The 18,362-nt window shown below is 40.1% G+C and overlaps 1 protein-coding gene across 2 annotated transcripts in view; it reads right to left on the bottom strand.

Moving 5' to 3' along the window:
• Nucleotides 1-17,326, bottom strand: part of TNPO1 (transportin 1) — a 95,476-nt gene extending 78,150 nt beyond the window's left edge. The window contains exon 1 of one of the 2 annotated variants that reach the window (XM_030322778.2): nt 17,230-17,326. In XM_030322778.2, the coding sequence (XP_030178638.1) occupies nt 17,230-17,244 (15 nt within the window). In that variant the 5' untranslated portion in view covers nt 17,245-17,326. The remainder of the gene's footprint in view (nt 1-17,229) is intronic. The other variant, XM_030322772.2, reaches the window with a different exon arrangement.
• Nucleotides 17,327-18,362: the final 1,036 nt, after the last annotated feature.

The raw sequence follows: 18,362 nt of genomic DNA, 5'->3' as shown, positions 1-18,362 counted from the left end.
ATCCCAGGGAATGTTACCATATTATGATACAGTGCTTGCTATTCATAATAAAAAAAGAATCATCAAAGAGCTTAAATTACACCTTTTTTACTTGTTAAAAAGGCAAAAACGTGTGAAATATAATTTAGAAAGTTTTATATGAAAATGCTTAAAGGTTGTGGCACTTAAAGGGTTAAATCTTAGTTACAGAAAATTGATGTACTTGCAGAACTTTCCCCCAGATTATGCCTTTAAAATGAGTAGACACAATGATATAGAGAGGATATTGGAAATTAAGAAAAATATCTTTATTACCAATGGAAAAAAACTCAATTTCTGCAAAGCAAAAGAATTATACCAACAAAGATGTTTTATAACCCCAGACACCTAGTTTCAGAGAAAAAAATGGAAATTTTACTTTTATCTAGATAATGGAAATTATTATGATTTCTACATTTGTAATTAATTTAATTACAGTTTAAATATCTTATATGTGTGGAAAATTTTTTATGTTATGATAAATTAATATTAGGACTTTTTTAACTGTTTAAATACTAAGAAAAGATATACAGAAAAGACTACTACAAAATTTAAAACAAGAATACCAAAATTTTGCTTAATATAAAAAAAGTTTCAGGGTGCCTGGCTGGCTTACTCTGTAGAGAATGCAACACTTGATCTCAGGGTTGTGAGTTCAAGCCCCACATTGGACCTAGAAACTCCTTAAAAAAAATTCCAATCACCTCTCATCAACTTCATAATTTTTCAAAACACTGGCACATAATTCCAGAAATACGACTTAAGAAAAAAATCAATGAATAGCTTGATTAAACCTTATACTGAACTAGAAGGAAAAAAATCTCATGAAAATGTAAAAGCCAAAAGCAAATTAAAATATAGCTCAGAAAAGAGGGTCTATAATTCTTCTACAATGATTCTTAAAAATTCTGTGGCAGTAAGTTCTATAGATTCCCTCACTAATCATAACTACAAATATTACAAGCAAAATTTACTAATGTATGATAAGAAAATTCTAATTGCAGGGGCTCCTGGGTGACTGACTCAGTTGGTTGAGCGCCCAACTTCGGCTCAGGTCATGATCTCACAGCTCGTGAGTTTGAGCCCGGCATCAGGCTCTGTGCTGACAGCTCAGTATCTGGAGCCTGCTTTGGATTCTGAGTATCCCTCTCTCTCTGCCCCTAACCCACTCGCATTCTGTCTCAGTCTCTCTCAAAAATAAATAAACGTTAAAAAAAATTTTTTTAATTAAAAAAAAAGAAAATTCTAACTGCAGAAGTAAGTACATTCTACAAATAAATTTGTCACTGAGCATATACTAAACTGATAAAGGTTAGAGTTCTAGTACTTTTTACTTTGCTATTCAATCATTTGTGTCATATACTATTTTACTCTTTAAGAAAATAATTCCTGGGATGCCTGGGTGGCTCAGTCAGTTAAACATTTGACTCTTGATTTTGGCTCAGGTCATTACCTCAGTTTGTGAGACTGAGCTGAGTGTCTGGTTCTGGGCTGACAGCGTGGAGCCTTCTTGGGATTGTCTTTCTCTCCCCCTTTCCTATGTGCATGTTCTCTCTCAAAATAAATAAATAAACATTAAAATTAATTCATAAATCAAGAGTCAGACTAAGCGCTTAACTGACTGAGCCACCCAGGCACCCCTACACCAAAGTGATTCTTTTTTTTTTCTTTTTTTCAACGTTTATTTATTTTTGGGACAGAGAGAGACAGAGCATGAACGGGGGAGGGGCAGAGAGAGAGGGAGACACAGAATCGGAAACAGGCTCCAGGCTCTGAGCCATCAGCCCAGAGCCTGACGCGGGGCTCGAACTCACAGACCGTGAGATCGTGACCTGGCTGAAGTCGGACACTTAACCGACTGCGCCCCCCAGGCGCCCCCCAAAGTGATTCTTAAAAAAAAATTATTTATTTATTATAAAAAAACCTTTTCCTACATAATTTCCTTGGAGTAGGGTTAGGTACACAGAAACCAAATCTTTAAGTCACATGATATATTACAATTAAAAAAATTTCATACAGCAAATAATCCATATTATTATTTACAGTTAATAAAATACACAATCTCCAGTCAACTCTTCATTATGTATTCTTACAGGAGTAGTATGCATATTCTAGAAGAAAGGAACTCCAGAAATGAAATCAATAGGCCAACATTTACTAACCACTGATACATGCAGGGTTTTATAGCTGGAAACTACAAAAACAAAATTCCTAAGGTTTCTTTCTGTTATTAAGTTCAATAATTCAATGTGTGGTGGGGCATGTGAGGAACACGACACAAAACATTTGAGATGGCCAGGAGTTTGTATTTCCACAATTCAGAAAATGATACTTTTACCTGAGATCACAATTTTGTCCTGCCTGCTGAGCAAATGAAACTCTACTAGAATCTCATGGGAGTATGACTGTACCAAATCTGTTTTATAAATAAAAATTGCCTGCTGTGTCCCTGATCAGCAAATACTGACACCAACACAAAAGCCTCTAGCCCACTAGGATGTAAGGGGCAAGTAAAGCTAGGATTTTTATTACAGTCTTTTCCTTTTTATGCTTCAGCATTTTATTTCTCTACTGGCTTTTAAGCTTCCCCATCAAATTCCTACCTCAGACCTTAAACTACTATACCACACTCTTGAATCTGAGCTTACTATTTACGCTGAAGTAAGAGTCCAGAAAAACCTCCTAACCTTTACAGTTTCTCCACTATTTCATCCTTGACCTATGGAAGGATAAAGTGTCAGGTCAGGAGAAGGATGGGCGATAGACACTTGAATCACAGCCAAAGCCCTTCTGGAGCTAACAAAAAACCACTGTTAACTCCATGGGGTTTGGGGACAAACTGTCTCTGACCATGGTTTTTGTTTGTTTGTTTTTTTAATATTTTTAAAATTTATTTTTGAGACAGAACATGAACAGGAAAGGGGTAGAGAGAGAGGGAGACACAGAATCCAAAGCAGGCTCCAGGCTTTAAGCTGTCAGCACAGAGCCCGATGCAGGGCTTGAACCCACAAACTGTGAGATCATGACCTCATCTGAAGTCAGACGCTTAAATGACTGAGCCACCTAGGTGCCCCTGACCATGGGTCTTTTAACTCTTCTGTGCCATGAAGAGCCAAAATAATATCAGAAAAAAAAAAGGAGTGGTAGAGATCTGACATGTTTGTCTCAGTTCTTCTCTGCAGAAAGAAGAGCTGGCTGGACGACCCTGTACAAATCACTTCTACTCATTTCGTTCATTTCCTCACCTATAAAGCAACTAAAGACTGTGGTCCTTTCAGCTTCTAGAAGTGAAACATTTAGTTGATTATAAACAATCAGTCTGGTCATATTCCACATACAAAAGCCAGACTTTCTTCTTTCCTTTATACTTGCTACTGAAATTCTCCAAGCCTTCAGGGAAACTTGTATTGAACTCAACTGTTCAAATGTAGTTGCGGGATTACCAAATTACATGTCATTTGATTCTTTCAGCAAATACTTGGGTTCCCATGTCAGGCTTAGGTCACTTCTTACAGAAATCACATTCAATAGTAAGAACAATCTTTAATTGAAAATGCCAAAGAAAAATTTTCACCATAACTTGGGTTTCTATCCCACACAAGTTTTTACCCATTATCTCCTTAAAACTGTAACAGAAACTATGTAAAAGCATTATTCAACTAAAAAGCCAATGGAGCATTCTAGTTCCTGTTCTGGAGTACCTGTGGTTTCAATGATTCACTGTTTAATGCTCTTTCCCTAAATTACGTCTCATAATATTTTCTAATAAAGGTTGACAGGTAGCATTTTATGAGCTTAGACAAACTCTTTCTGAAACACAGATCAGAACTCTTTATAACCAGACAGTGCCAACTGAACTCTATCACAAAATAATTAATCCAAGCATTTTATTTTACCTTTCTAAACATTAGCACCAAGAACTCTGAAAACATATAATTTATACCAAAGTCTGATAACTTTCACATACAAAGTTTAAATATCTTCACTTTTCTTGCTTTTCTCTCTGTCCTAAAGCTCATCGGGGTGATATATTAAACTTTGGTCCACCATTAAAACAGTATAATCCAGATCTAGAAAGTTACAATCACTCTTTCAATATAAGGATCATTGCCTCTGATCTGTATCTTTGACTTATTTGTCCACTTCAAACAGGGAATTTCACATTTTTCTGTGCATCACTTGAGAGGCATTTTAAGACAGAGCTTAAGAGTGCAAACCCTGGAGTTCCTCTGCTTGACTTTGAGCTCCTGTCTTGCCACTTATTGGTCATAGAAAGAATAATTAACCAAGGGGTAGTTAAGAGGATAAAACGGTCAAGTTCCATTAAAAAAAAAAACAAAAAAACAAAACTGTTTAAAAAAGACAATTATATGTAATATAAAACCACGGGCTGGATCCTGTACTGGAGGAAAAAATGTTATAAAGAATGTTATAGGGACAAGCAACAAAACTGTAATATAGACTGTAAAAACCCTAAATTTCCAGAATTTGATAACTATTATGTGGTTTTAGAAGAGAATATCCCAGCTCTTAAGACCCACAAATCAAAGTACTTAAGGGGTAAAAGTGCAAGATGTATAAAGCCTACTCTGAAATGATCAAAAAAATAATTGTGTGTGTGTGTGTAGGAGTGGGAGGAAAGCATGTGGCAAAATGTAAACAACCGGTCAATCCAGGTAAGCTGTATGTACATGGGAACTGTTTAAATTATTCTCACAACTTTCCTCTAAGTTTAAAATTATTTTAAAATAAGGTCTTAAAAAAACAGCTTTGACTCCATTCATCCTCCACTACTACTCCATTGATCCACTTCCTTCCATTCACAGAAACATCTTGAAAGTTGTGTACAGTCACCATCTCCCCATCTTTACTCCACTCCAATGAGACGGAGATTTCCTTTTTGCCAAACCCAACAATTTCTTGGCCTTATCACAATCCCTCCATAGTGCTGAACACAGGCAACCACTCTTTCCCCTCCCAGCCTCACATCTCCCAGGTTTTCTTCTTGTATCACTGGCTACTCTTTGTCAGTCTCCTTTGCTGGCTCTCCTACCCCTAAATATCCCTTTCTTTTCTTTACCTACACATAACCTCATCCAGTCTGTGCCATTAAATAGCACTCTGAACTCCAGACTCAAACACCCAATATTTTATAAGACATACTCATTTGTTTGTGAAATGGGCATCTTAAACTTCACTGGCTAAAACACAACTCTTGATTCTTTTCCTCATCCTGCTCAAACCTAGTTCTCCTCCACTTGCCTATAATAAGTGTTTATCCAGTTGTTTAGGCCAAAATACTAAGAGACCATCCTTGATTTCCTTTATATCCCACATCCAAATCATCAGCCAGGGGTATCAGAATATATTCTAAAATACACTCTGAGTCTGACCACTTCTCATGTCCCTAGTCTGGGAACCACCATGTTCTACAAGAGAATGGTCTACTACAATAGGTTTCCCTACGTTTCTGTTTTGTTCCCTTACTGCCCATTCTCTGAGACAAAGCAGCAAAAATGACCATGTTAAAGCTGCAATTAAATCACATCTTCTGACCATCAAAACTTTCCAATGGTTTCTCATCACACTTAAAATAAAACCTCATATCCTTACCACAGCTACATAGTTGTAACTAATCTGATTTCCTGCCTCTCTCTGAACTAATCTCCTAGTAGTCTCTGATCCTTTTTCACTATGTTCCATGTTGATTTTCTGGCAGTTCCCTGATGTTATGCTTATTCCTACCCAAGAGTCTTTACTTTTGCATGTTTTCCTCAGTATTCAGAATGCTCATTCCTTCTAATTCAGATTGTTGGCAAAATACAGTATTTAAGAAAGGCAACATTTTCTTCCCTTTCCACTGCATTACTATTTCCTCTTACTGGTTTAGTTAGTACCTATTTCTTTCTTTTTCCCTTTCTCTTAAAAAAAAAAAAAATCTTTAAATGAAAAATAGACATGTGACTGCTTCACACTGTATACAAAAAAAGGAAACAATATGAATGAAATTCTAGCTCCCTTCAAGTATCTCTCCTAACCTTGATCTCCTCCCCAGAGGTATTCTAATATTCACCTGATGCATAAGCTTATAGAGCGGTTATTTTGTGCATCTAAATACGTATGTTTCTATAGAAGTAATGTTTTCTGTTTTATAAAACTCAGGGGTGCCTGGTTGGCTGTTGGTAGAGCATATGATCCCTGCTTTGGGTGCAGAGATTACTTAAATAAATAATTTAAAAAATTCTTTTAAAATATGCCTTTGCTTTCCTACTCATTATATATAACTCTACTTCATTACTAATTGCAGTATGAGTTCTTAAATACTTAACCTATTTATAATTTTGTACCACTACAAGCAATTCATTCATTTAACTGATATTTACTGAATGCCTACTGTATTCTAGGCACTGTTCTAGCTGCTGTAAATACAGCAATAAACAAAACAAAGACCTTTGCCCTCTTGGAGCTTACAATTGCGTGGGAAGAGAAAGAAAATAAACAGAATATACCATTAAACTGTGCCTGCAAAGGGCCTGATAGTAAGTATTCTAGGTTTTGCAGAGCACATGTCTGTTGTAAATTCTTTATTTTTGTTTTACAACACTTCAAAATGTAAAAACTGCTCTTAGCTCACAGGCTGTACAAAAACAAGCCAGAGGATAGTGGGGCTCTAACTTGCTGACTCCTGATATAGCAGTGTAAAAGGTAGTATGAGCTATGCAAAAAATAAAAGAATCCAGGATAAGGGGCAGGGGTGGGAGAAGGTAGGATACCATATTAAAAATGGTGTCTGGGGGATTCTGTCGGTTAAGTGTCTGACTCTTTGTTTCAACTCAGGTCATAATCTCACCGTTCCTGAGTTCGAACCCCACATCTGGCTCCATGCTAACAGCATGCTCGGTGTTCTCTCACTATCCGTCTCTCTCTCTGCCCCTCCCCTGCTCATGCTTGTTCTCTCTCAAAAATTAAAAAAAAAAAAAAAAAAAAAAGAAGAAGAAGAAAAAAAAAGAAGGTGTTCAAAGGAGGTAACATCTGAGCAAAGACCAGACAGTAAAGCCAGTGAGCCAAGTAGATATTTGGGAAAAGCAGATTCCAGATAGCTGAACCAGTAGCTAAAGCAAAAGTCCCAAAGTAGGAATATGACTGAAATGTTTTTGATAGAGCAAGGAGACCAGTGTGCAAAGAGGGAAACTGGTAATAGGAAATAAGGTCAAGAAGGTAAGGGACAAAGGGGAGTGGTTTGGGCAGATTATAAAAAGTTTTGTCGGCTACTGTAAAGACTAGATTTTCTCTGAATCAAAAGAAGAGCCACTGCAGTGCTCTGAATAAGGAAGTGACTGGGACTGTCTTAATTTGCAAAAGACTAGCTCTCCCTACTGTATTAAGAAAAGACTATCGGGAAGGACTAAGGAAGAATGGGGACACCTGAGTAACCTATTTAAACAGTATTTATGACAGAAGTAGCTTGCATCAAGGTGATAGTAGTGGAGAGGACGAGGCACTGTAAAATTCTGGATATATTTTGATGATATAGAAAAAACAGGTTGTCCTGAAACTATGGATGTGAAAAGTCACAGAAAAAGCAAAGTCCAGGATAACTCGAAGATTTCAGCCTGAGCTACTGGGAGGAGGAGTGGCTACTGACAGATACAAATGGGGAAGTCTATGTGTAGAGTAGGTACTGGGGAGATGTTTAGGAGTTTAGTTTGGAAATGCTGAGTTTGATGTATATCATTAGACATTTAGGTAGAGATGTTGAAGAGGCAGCTGTACATAGGAGACTAGAATTAGTTTGGTTGTTGCTGGCATTTACATGGTATTTAAAGCCATGAGACTGAGTAAAATTATTAATGAAGTGATAGGAAAAACAAGACAACAAAAAGCAAGGACTGAGCCCTGGGTTCTTCAACAAACGAGGTCTGGGGGCGCCTGGGTGGCTCAGTCGGTTGGGTGTGCCACTTCGGTTCAGGTCATGATCTCACAGTCTGTGAGTTCAAGCCCCGCGTCGGGCTCTGTGCTGATAGCTCAGAGCCTGGAACCTGCTTCAGATTCTGTCTGTCTCCCTCCCTCTCTCTCTGCCTCTCCCCTGCTCATGCTCTGTGTCTCTCTATCTCAAAAATAAATAAAAAAATTAAAAAAAAAAAACAAAAAACAAAAAAAAACAAACGAGGTCTGAAAGGAGAATTACAAGGGGCCAGGAAGGAGGTAGAAGATAAGCAGGGGGTGTGTGGTATACTGGAAAGCAAAGAAGAAAGTGTTTCAAGGATAAGGGAACAAACAGCCCTGTCAAATGCTGCTGATAGACCAAGCAAGATGAACAGAATCGATGGCATATGGCATTTGATAACATGGAAGTTACTGGAGAACATGAGCTGTTCAGCAGGAATGGGGCAGGCAAAAGCCTGATCGGAGTGGGTTTGGTGTAGTATACAAAAGGGAAGAATTTGGCATTACCAAGTACGGACAACTCTTTCAAGGAATAATGCTGCAAAGGAAACCCCCAAAATGGGGAAACAGGTGGTGAGGAGTGGATCAAGATTTTTGTTTTTAAATACTGGGAGAAATAATAGCATGTCTGTTTGCTGATAGACATAATTCAATAAAGGAAAAACATGATGTGGAAGGAGAGAAGCTGAATTAATGTCCTTGAGCACATGAGCAAGGATGGGATCTAGTACAAAAGCAGACACAAGAACATGAACAGTTAACCTAAGTAATAAGCAGGAAGACAGCAAGTACTGACACAGATGTTGGTAGGTACACAGGGTGCTGGCAGTCTGTGTAAGTTTTCTGATTGCTTCTATTTTGTTAGCAAAGCAGGAAGCAAGGTCACGTATGAGCTAAAAGTAAGGATGGGAAAAGAGATTCGAAGGTTTGAAAAAGAGAAGATATGGGGGCGCCTGGGTGGCGCAGTCGGTTAAGCGTCCGACTTCAGCCAGGTCACGATCTCGCGGTCTGTGAGTTCGAGCCCCGCGTCGGGCTCTGGGCTGATGGCTCAGAGCCTGGAGCCTGTTTCCGATTCTGTGTCTCCCTCTCTCTCTGCCCCTCCCCCGTTCATGCTCTGTCTCTCTCTGTCCCAAAATAAATAAACGTTGAAAAAAAAAAATTAAAAAAAAAAAAAAAGATATGAAATAGTCATACAGGAATAGAAGAGTGAACAGACTAAGAAAACAGTGCAACCAACAGGCAGCATCAAGGGTCCCCTTGAGTAAAGTGGTCAGGTATGGTTGTGTGTTTTCTTCCAGCTATACTAAGTTGCATAATGGCAGGTACAAAGCAGAGAATTGGTTTTACGTAGGCCTGTGTTTCCACCAAACAAGCAAAGAGCAAGGAAGTGGATCCAAAGGAGTGATTAAAATGATAAACTGTGGGTGCCTGGGTGGCTCAGTTGGTTGAACGTCTGACTTCGGCTCAGGTCATGATCTTACAGTTCTGTGAGTTTGAGTCCTGCATCAGGCTCTCTCTTCTGTCTTCCTCTCTCTCTGCCCCTCCCCTGCTCACGTGCATGCGCTCACTCTCTCAAAACTAAATTAAAAAAAAAAAATTAAAAAAGATTAACCATGAAATTTCAGCCGGGTTAAGAAGGGGAGTGAAAATATCAAGAGCACCAGTGGCAGGGAAACAATAACAAGACCGATACAATGGAGATTACGCTGGGGTCAAAAGATGGTTGGGGCTGAGATATTAACCAGAAGGAGTGAACTACAAAAACAGAAAGTGGGGTCACAAAATAGAACACATAAAATTGTAACTACGTAAGGACTGTAGTTACTGACAAGGCAGAAGGGTGTCACTATGGGAGTGAGTGACTGAGATAGGATAGACAAGCACTGGAGGAAAGGTCTAGGAATGAGAGGCCAGGATATTGGAAAGACCACATATGTACATTTTTTTCAATTTCAATATAAAGACTGAGGCAGTACTGAAGAGAGGGGCAATGAACCTGGAGCTAAAATAATAGAAGAATGAAGAGGAATGATCTGGAGGTCACGGATAGCAATTATACTATCAACAGTTAATAACCACTATGAGGGGTAATGGATTATATAATCTGAGGATTTTTAGGGAGGGGAAAGGGAGAAGAGTCTGACAGCAGCAAGGAGTTGCACGGCAGACATCTTTCCCACCTCTAGAAACACTGATTAGAAGGGCTATAGAAAACAACACCCACAACTGCACAGCGCAAAAAGTCAGCTTTCCAGAAGAGCAAGGAAGTGAAGGAAATGTTTAAGAACAGGTTGAGACCGAACTCTGCAGATAAAGGACTGTAAATTCCAGTGGGCACAGTAGAAGGGTATAAAGAGTTAGGAGGGATTTTTAGTGTTTTGTTTTGTTTTGTTTTTTAAAAAGACATATATAGACCCTTTTATGAACTGGAGTGCAGGCAACTTCCAGGCTGGAAGTCTGGAGGTTCTGTGGCTACCGACATTCTCGAACAAACAGGACCCCGATACACTCATTCCCATGCTTCTTCAAGAAATGGAAATTGCCGTGTCAAAATGTTTTTGCTTTAAAATTAAAATGGCTCTACTGACTTACTCAACGTAGGAGTTTCCACTACAACCTTGTCAATACACACTAGCAAAACTTTTTCACTTTTGCCAGTATGATGGCAAACAAAATATCGCCGTTTTACTTTGCACTTCTCTACTGGTGGGGCAGAGCATTAGCTGTATTGAGATTCTCTTTTGTGAAAATAAAAAAAAAATCTTTTTAATGTGTATTCATTTTTGAGAGAGAGAGAGATCATGAGTGAGGGAGAAGAGACAGAGGGAGACACAGAATCCGAAGCAGGGTCCAGGCTGTGAGCTGTCAGAACAGAGCCTGACGCGGGGCTCGAACTCACAAACCGCGAGATCATGCCCTGAGCTGAAGTCGGACGCTTAACCAAGACTGAGCCACCCAGGCGCCCCTCTTTTGTGAATTTGGCTGTTAAGAAACGGAGTTGTCTTCTCTTCTCTTTTTTTTTTAATGTTTGTTTATTTTTGAGAGGGACAGAGAGACAGAGTGACTGGGGGAGGGGCAGAGAGAGAGGGAGACAAAGAATCCAAAGCAGGTTCCGTGCTGTCAGCACAGAACCCAACACGGGGTTCGAAGTCACAAATCACGAGATCATGACCTGAGCCAAAGTCGGGCGCTCAACCAACTGAGCCACCCAGGTGCCCCTTCTTCTCTTTTCTTAATGGTTTATAGTGCTTAGAAAGAAACTTTTTCTAATTCATTCCGCTCTTAATGATTCACACAAATGTTACAAATTCCTTGTTTCAAATCTTCCTATGGCTCATGCTAGGCCCAGTAGGTTATCTCTTCCTCAAATCCCTCTACTATCTACTAGAGACATTTAAGGCCCACCAGTCTTACTGGTCAAACCCAAACCCATTAGTTTCCATACTATGACTGTTTTTGCACTACGTTTGAGGTGGTTTGGCCCACAGAGCAGAAAATATTTACTGTCTAGTCCTTTACAGAAAAAGTTCATGGGCTCCTGCTCTGTATCTTTTAGGGCCCCTGAACTGCTTGCAGTTTCAAGAACACGGTAGGTCCTTATCGTTGCTGACAGTGTCTGAAGCGCTGCTCCTATTCCCTGCATGAACTCTATTACTAGCCCTGCTAGATACGGCCACAGATTTATACTGTAAAGCTGTAACTACACTTTGTTACACTTTTTTCTTCACATCTCTCTCTCCAGTAGTATGTAAATCCCTAAATGACAAGGGACAATCCGAGCACTAAAAAATGTTTAGTAAATGAATAAATGGCACACAAAATCAATCCTTCATAATTTGCCATCTTTCTCATCATTTTCCTGTTTTCCTATGCTCCAGCTAAAAGTAACCATGTTTACTTTTATGTCATTATTTTTCAAAAATACTATTTTTAATGACAGCATAGTGATCAATTTTCAAAGTGTTTCTTTATAGTTTTGTCGGATACCACCTATTCCTAATCGTTTATTTATTGAGTACGGTCACGATTTGGTGAAGTATTTCTCTACTCTAATCCCTTCCTTAGTAAAGACAAAAGCAATGGAAACTTGGCCTTTCTGGGATGGACCATTTTATCTATGACAGCCACTTCTATACCTGAGGATTAAGAGGCTCTGCTGAATATTATTTTATTAAAGGCTTCAGAGTCCTTCATGGTCAACTATAAAATGCAGTTAACTTTTTCCCTTCACTTTTCAGCATATAATTAATTCCCTACAGCTTGTAGTCTTATTCTCCTTAACTGGAGTATCTTTTATTATTACTATTTTTTTTGTTATTTCTCTACTAAGACTTTCGTTTGGCAGGGGTTTTACTAAGTTTATTTTTCAATTTGGTTTCTTAATAGGCCATTGTCACTTTTTTTTTTTCATGTTTTATTTATTTTGAGAGAGAAAGTGTGTGTGAGCAGGGCAGAGACACAGAGAGAGAGAGGGAGACACAGAATGTGAAGCAGGCTCCAGGCTCTGAGCTGTCAGCCCAGAGCCCAACATGAGGCTCAAACTCAGGAGCCGTGAGATTATGACCTGAGCCAAAGTCAGACGCTCAACCGACTGAGTCACCCAGGCCATTGTCACTTTTTATACAGATCTCCCAAATTTGATGGATTTGTTTTTTCTTCCCCTATCTGTGTTGAGGTCATTACAAAGAGTGTTTCACCACAAATACTTTTTGCATTCATTTTAGAAACCATTCAGGTACACCTCATTACATTACTTTCAGGTAAGGATACTTTTTCCTTTTGTAAAATATATGCAGATAGTTAAGGCCTCTCTGGTTTAACTTTGTAATTTACCCATTCATTACCTCCAGCTCAAGTTTACTATCTTCATAATGTGTAGATCCACTAAGTTATAGTGAATTATAAGATTCATCACAAGGTTCTGTATTTATTCAATGTGTACATATTCATAAGATTCTGAATATGTATATTACATGAAATTTTACAATTAAAGGATATGAGCTTTGCAATCAGGTAGATCTAGACTCAGATTCAGCCTTGAACATTCTGAGTCCATGGGCAAAGTACTTGCTTATCTACAGGTAACTCCCAAGTGTAACAAAGAACTATGATACCGAGCAGCATGTATATAAAAGTAAAAAAGTATGATAAATACCTACAAATAATGCCTGGTATAGTATATGGAAAAAATGTTATTTCACTCCCTCTTCCTTCCCATCTCAAGCAATAAGGGCAATAAATCCTGTGCTCCTCAGTTTTAAGTCCATTATTAAATTTTCTTAAGTAAAAACAATATGGGAGCTTTGGATATTCATATACTCCAACCCAGTATTTTCCCTTTGGAGAATCTATCTTAATGAAAGAAGCTAAACCACAGAAGCTGTTTGATGTACAAGGATGTTCATCGTAACATTTCTTAGACTGCCAAAAAAAAAAAATTAGAAACTTGCTAACTGTCCACTAGGACATTGTTTAATTATGAGAAAATCACATTATGAGGTCATTTTTTTAAATTTTTTTTTTCAACGTTTATTTATTTTTGGGACAGAGAGAGACAGAGCATGAACGGGGGAGGGGCAGAGAGAGAGGGAGTCACAGAGTCGGAAACAGGCTCCAGGCTCTGAGCCATCAGCCCAGAGCCCGACGCGGGGCTCGAACTCACGGACCGCGAGATCGTGACCTGGCTGAAGTCGGACGCTTAACCGACTGCGCCACCCAGGCGCCCCTATGAGGTCATTTTTAAAAAATGCTCACAGGGGCACCTAGGTGGCTCAATTGGCTGAGTGTGTTCAGCTCTTGATTTTGGCTCAGGTCATGATCTCATGGTCATGAGTTTGAGCCCCGTGTCGGACTCTGTACTGACAGTGAGGAGCCAGCTTGGGATTCTCTCTCTCCTCCTCTCTGTCCCTCCAACGCTCATGTGCACTCTTATCTCAAAATAAATAAATAAACTTATAAAAAAGAAAATTTAAAATAAAAAAAAATTTTAAGTGCTAACAAATTAACAGGAGAAAATGCTAATGTTGCTAAGTGAAAAAGCAGAATGAAAAGCTATTCATGGGCGCCTGGGTGGCTCAGTCGGTTAAGCATCCGACTTCAGCTCAGGTCACGATCTCACGCTCCGTGAGTTCAAGCCCCGCGTCGGGCTCTGGGCTGATGGCTCAGAGCCTGGAGCCTGCTTCCGACTCTGTGTCTCCCTCTCTCTCTGACCCTCCCCCGTTCATGCTCTGTCTCAAAAATAAATAAACATTAAAAAAAAAAGCTATTCATATAGTAAAGTCTCAACTATGTAAAAATCAAATAAACTGAGAAAAAATATTGAAAGGAAATATATCAATGGGTTTACAGCAATTATCTCAAAGTCTAGATATTAGTGATTATAATTTGATGGGTTATTTTCTAAAATATCAATGATCATGATGATAATAGCACTTATTATTTATGGAGTGTTTACCACATCAGGCCCCGTTCTAAGAGTTTACCAAATTAATTCAGTTAATCCTCACAGCATTATGAGATGAAAAAACTGAGGCACAGTGAAATGAAGTAACTTGCCCAAGTCCACACATGATTTCAGAAGGTGCCAACATTTGAATCCAAGGAGTCTGGCTCTAGAGCTCCTGTTCCTAACCGCTACATTTGAAGATTTGCTTTGCTTTTAAATTTTAACTATTAAAAAGGCAAATGTCAACTCCAATCTTGTGGTCATTCAGTTAACAGCTTTCTTTTAGCTCTAGGCATTCTTTTAGTTCTGAGTTCAACTATTTGTTCCGCCATCAGGTGCTATTTTGGAACAAGATGTAGCCACCATTCCTGTATGGATTCTATCCACTCCAGAAAATTCCAAGACAAATCTGCATCCCTATTTCCTGTTCCAATATCTCATTTAATCACTGAGACTCATTTAACCATTCTTAGTTATTACACCCACTTTCAGTACTTCAAAGAATTCTAGTAAGGAGGTCCTGAGGCAACCAAATGAACGGAGGCTTCTAGAAACTCTCCTACACCAACACCCAACCACAGAACTACAAATCTATAGTTACCACTATACCTGTCCTCCATCATAAAGTTCACCCTGCAACCCAGGAGACTCCTTTCACCTGCCAACACTCACTGGATATCCGCCGCGACACTGGCTGAACGGGACCAATTAAGAAAGACTCCCAACATTTGGGGATTTTTTTTGTCTCTGATCCCAATTTTTGAAGATGGCATTATTCTCCACTGTTTTTGAAAACAATCATCAGTTTATCAATCACTTTCATTCTTTCAGCTTTCTCACCCATTTGCTGGTAGACCAAATTGTTTTTCTGGGAGAAAGACCTTTTTGGCACCAGTATAAATTCAAGTATCAACTCCAGGAAAAAACAGTCACAATTTATACTCCAGGCAATAAACGTAACTCCCACTTACTGCTGTGTTCCTCTCTGCGGTTTACATTTGATAAATTTATTTCATGACTTGTTACTTGTTTTGCCTTCCTTTATTAATCAAATTTCTTTTAAAAACAGTATTTGCAGATTCCAACATGGATAAAAGCAAGCAATTCTTCTAAATATAGTACATTTACATTTCAGTGAAGTTCATTTACAATATTTAAAAAACTTGAGCTCATGTGATGGATTTAACGTTATATAAAAAAGAAAAACTAGTCATAAAAACAATGAATACAGTATCAAGTGTTGATAATGGAAATATTTACAACCAGAATCATGTGTATTTTTTTTCCAAAATCTTATCCTGCTCATAACATATTTTGGTAATAAGCTTGATTACTTTAAAACATTTTTATAGGTATTTCTGTGGGAGGAATTTAATAATTCCCTGAATGCCTGGGACAAAAATGTAACCTCAAGGGTGACCCAGGTGGGGCCCTTTTAGGAAAAACAAAATGGAGCACTAGTAGTTCATTAGGCTAACATTAACTCAGGTGACGTAAAAACTGGACTGGTAAACTGTTAGGCATTTATGAATGCATATGCTGGGGAGTAAAAGAGAAATCTGCACCTTCAAACTAACATTCCCCTTTTGCGGCTCCAAGTTTTCAACCTGGTGGAGTCATTGTTCAAGAAGAAAGGTGTGCAGGGCAGGGTTCAAGTGGAAAACAAAATCGTTTCTCCCCCAAGACTGAATACTTCCCTGCTTCAGTAAGTGGAACTTACTTGCCATTCTAGTATGAAAGCTTTGATACAAAAGGGAAAGTTAAAATCTAAAAGGAACTTTTGTTACGCTAAATGAAAATAAGCCTTTCAAGGATAGCCATTTTACAACCTTGTATTTCCAAATACCGATTAGACAAGACAACTTGTTTTTTTATAGACATCGTTTCTTTAGGCTAAAAAAATTACCATTTATAAACTCATCAATGAAGTCATCACTGTTTCAAGGTAGGATTGTTATGAAGCTTCTTAAAACAACTGTCAAAACCAATTTGTGAATCCCGCCAAGTTTACATTTCTACATCCAAATCTGTTGATGGACCAAACTAATTAGTGATTAAGAAAACGGACTTAGATTTAGGTAGCAAGCAGTCCTTGCCACATCCAGCTGGTTTTTACATCAAGAGACAAACAGGCGATCATTTTTAAAGGAAGAAAGCCTTTGCTTAATTGCGGTAGCTGGTCTGCTCCTCGGCAGCTGTTCCCTGTCGCGTGTTCGCGTGGGAGAAGTACAAAAGGGTGGAAGTGAAAAAAACACAAGCCCACGCAAAGCCCGTGCAGTTACTAACATTAAAGTTATGTAAATATGTCGTGAGGCCAAGAGGCCACAAGGGGCAAGAACCGCCCAGAGAAAGCGATCCGCCCGAGCGGAGTGTGGAGAGGAAGGCGTGTGCGGGCCTGGGACACCCGGGCAAAGGGGAACGGGCGGGGGACAAAGACGGGCCATCCGGGGCAGAGGCAGGCAGTGCCCCAAAGCGCCGAGAACCGGCAGAAGCAGCTGTCCTGGCGCAGCGACTGCGGCACCAAGGCCCTCAAACGCCGCGGTGTAACAGCTCCCCGGCGAGAAGACGCTCCCCTCCTCGCCGCTCTTACTGGCCCCCAGGCCGACCTCGGACACCTGAGGAGGCGCTGCCCGACCGCCGCCGGCGTCCCGCCGGACAGCTGTTGGCCTTAGAACCGCGCCGCCGCCGCCGCCGGGCTCCAAACGGCCGGGAGGGCGGCGGGTCGGGCGCCTCTCCCCGCGGCCTCTCAGGCAGCTTCGGAACAGCCTGCCTCCGCTCCCGCCCTCCAGTCAGGGGCCGCGCACCCTCACGCCACCTACCCGGTCCCACACCATCCCAGAGGCCTCCGGCGCTCGGGCCCTCTGCCGAAGCGGCGCTGCCTCCCGTCCGGGGCCTGAAATGGCTGCGGAACAAAGAGAATCTGGGCTCGGACGAGCGCTGGTCCGATTGGCCGGGGGGCGGGGCCCGCCGCGGGAACGTTCGGCGGCGGTCGCCTAGGCAACGGCGGCGCGGCTGGGAAAACCGCGGCCTGGGCCTGCTAGGTCCGCTGACCTGCGGTCGGCGGCGCGCGCCAGCGGTGGCTCAAGCCGCGCTGCAGCCGGCTGCTCTGCGCCGTGAGGCCTCGACCAAAAATGGCCCTGCAAGTGTGGACGCTTAGGGGCTGTCCAGGGCCTCCTAAGCGTGACGACCCTACCCCAGACGAACTTCCATACTTCCGGATAATCTCCAAAGTGACAGCCCTGCCCCGGGAGCCTATTTAACACCGAACATGCCGCATATCCCCCAATAATACAGTTCCAACGTTGCTGGTAAAAAACAGGAACTACTTCAGTAGATGGATATGGGCAGAGGGCTGCCTGCGAATGTTGCATGATTGACTTTTGAGGTATGCTGTATCTAGCATGTCAACTGCTTTCTATGCAAAATTAAAGGATTTATAAAATTAAGTTTTACATGTCCAGGTGTATGTTAAAACCAGTGTCTTCCTTTTAGAAATAAGAAGCCCTCCTCTTTGTAAGCAGCCATCATGAGAAATTAAAATGCCTTCTGTTTTCTAAACAGAGCATAATCCAAAATGGGAGACATAGATGTTTTTATACTCAATTATAATAATGGTAATGAACTGATAAATAACAGTTCCTTTCCCAACATTATTCTTATATATAAATTTCCTATGTATTTTTATTTTAAATTTGCATACCTAGATGATCATTATAACCCATGGTGATGATGCTGCTGATAATATCCTTCCTCATAAGATCAACGTGTGTAAAATGCCGGCAGTTTTTACTGTCCTATTTGTAAGTGCTGTATATATTATGTTTTGAAAATGTGTAGCAGTTGTTGCCTTCCAGGCTTATTGGAGGTAGAATTATAGTACCAATACTAGAAAGTTTTTTTTTTTTATTTACATTGATAAAGCTTATTTGGTAACAAACTTGCTAATAGTTTT

This window comes from Lynx canadensis, chromosome A1, assembly GCF_007474595.2.
Source record: "Lynx canadensis isolate LIC74 chromosome A1, mLynCan4.pri.v2, whole genome shotgun sequence".
Lineage (NCBI taxonomy): Eukaryota > Metazoa > Chordata > Mammalia > Carnivora > Felidae > Lynx > Lynx canadensis.
The sequence above is the reverse complement of the archived record's forward strand: the minus strand, read 5'-3'. Positions and strand labels throughout refer to the sequence as shown.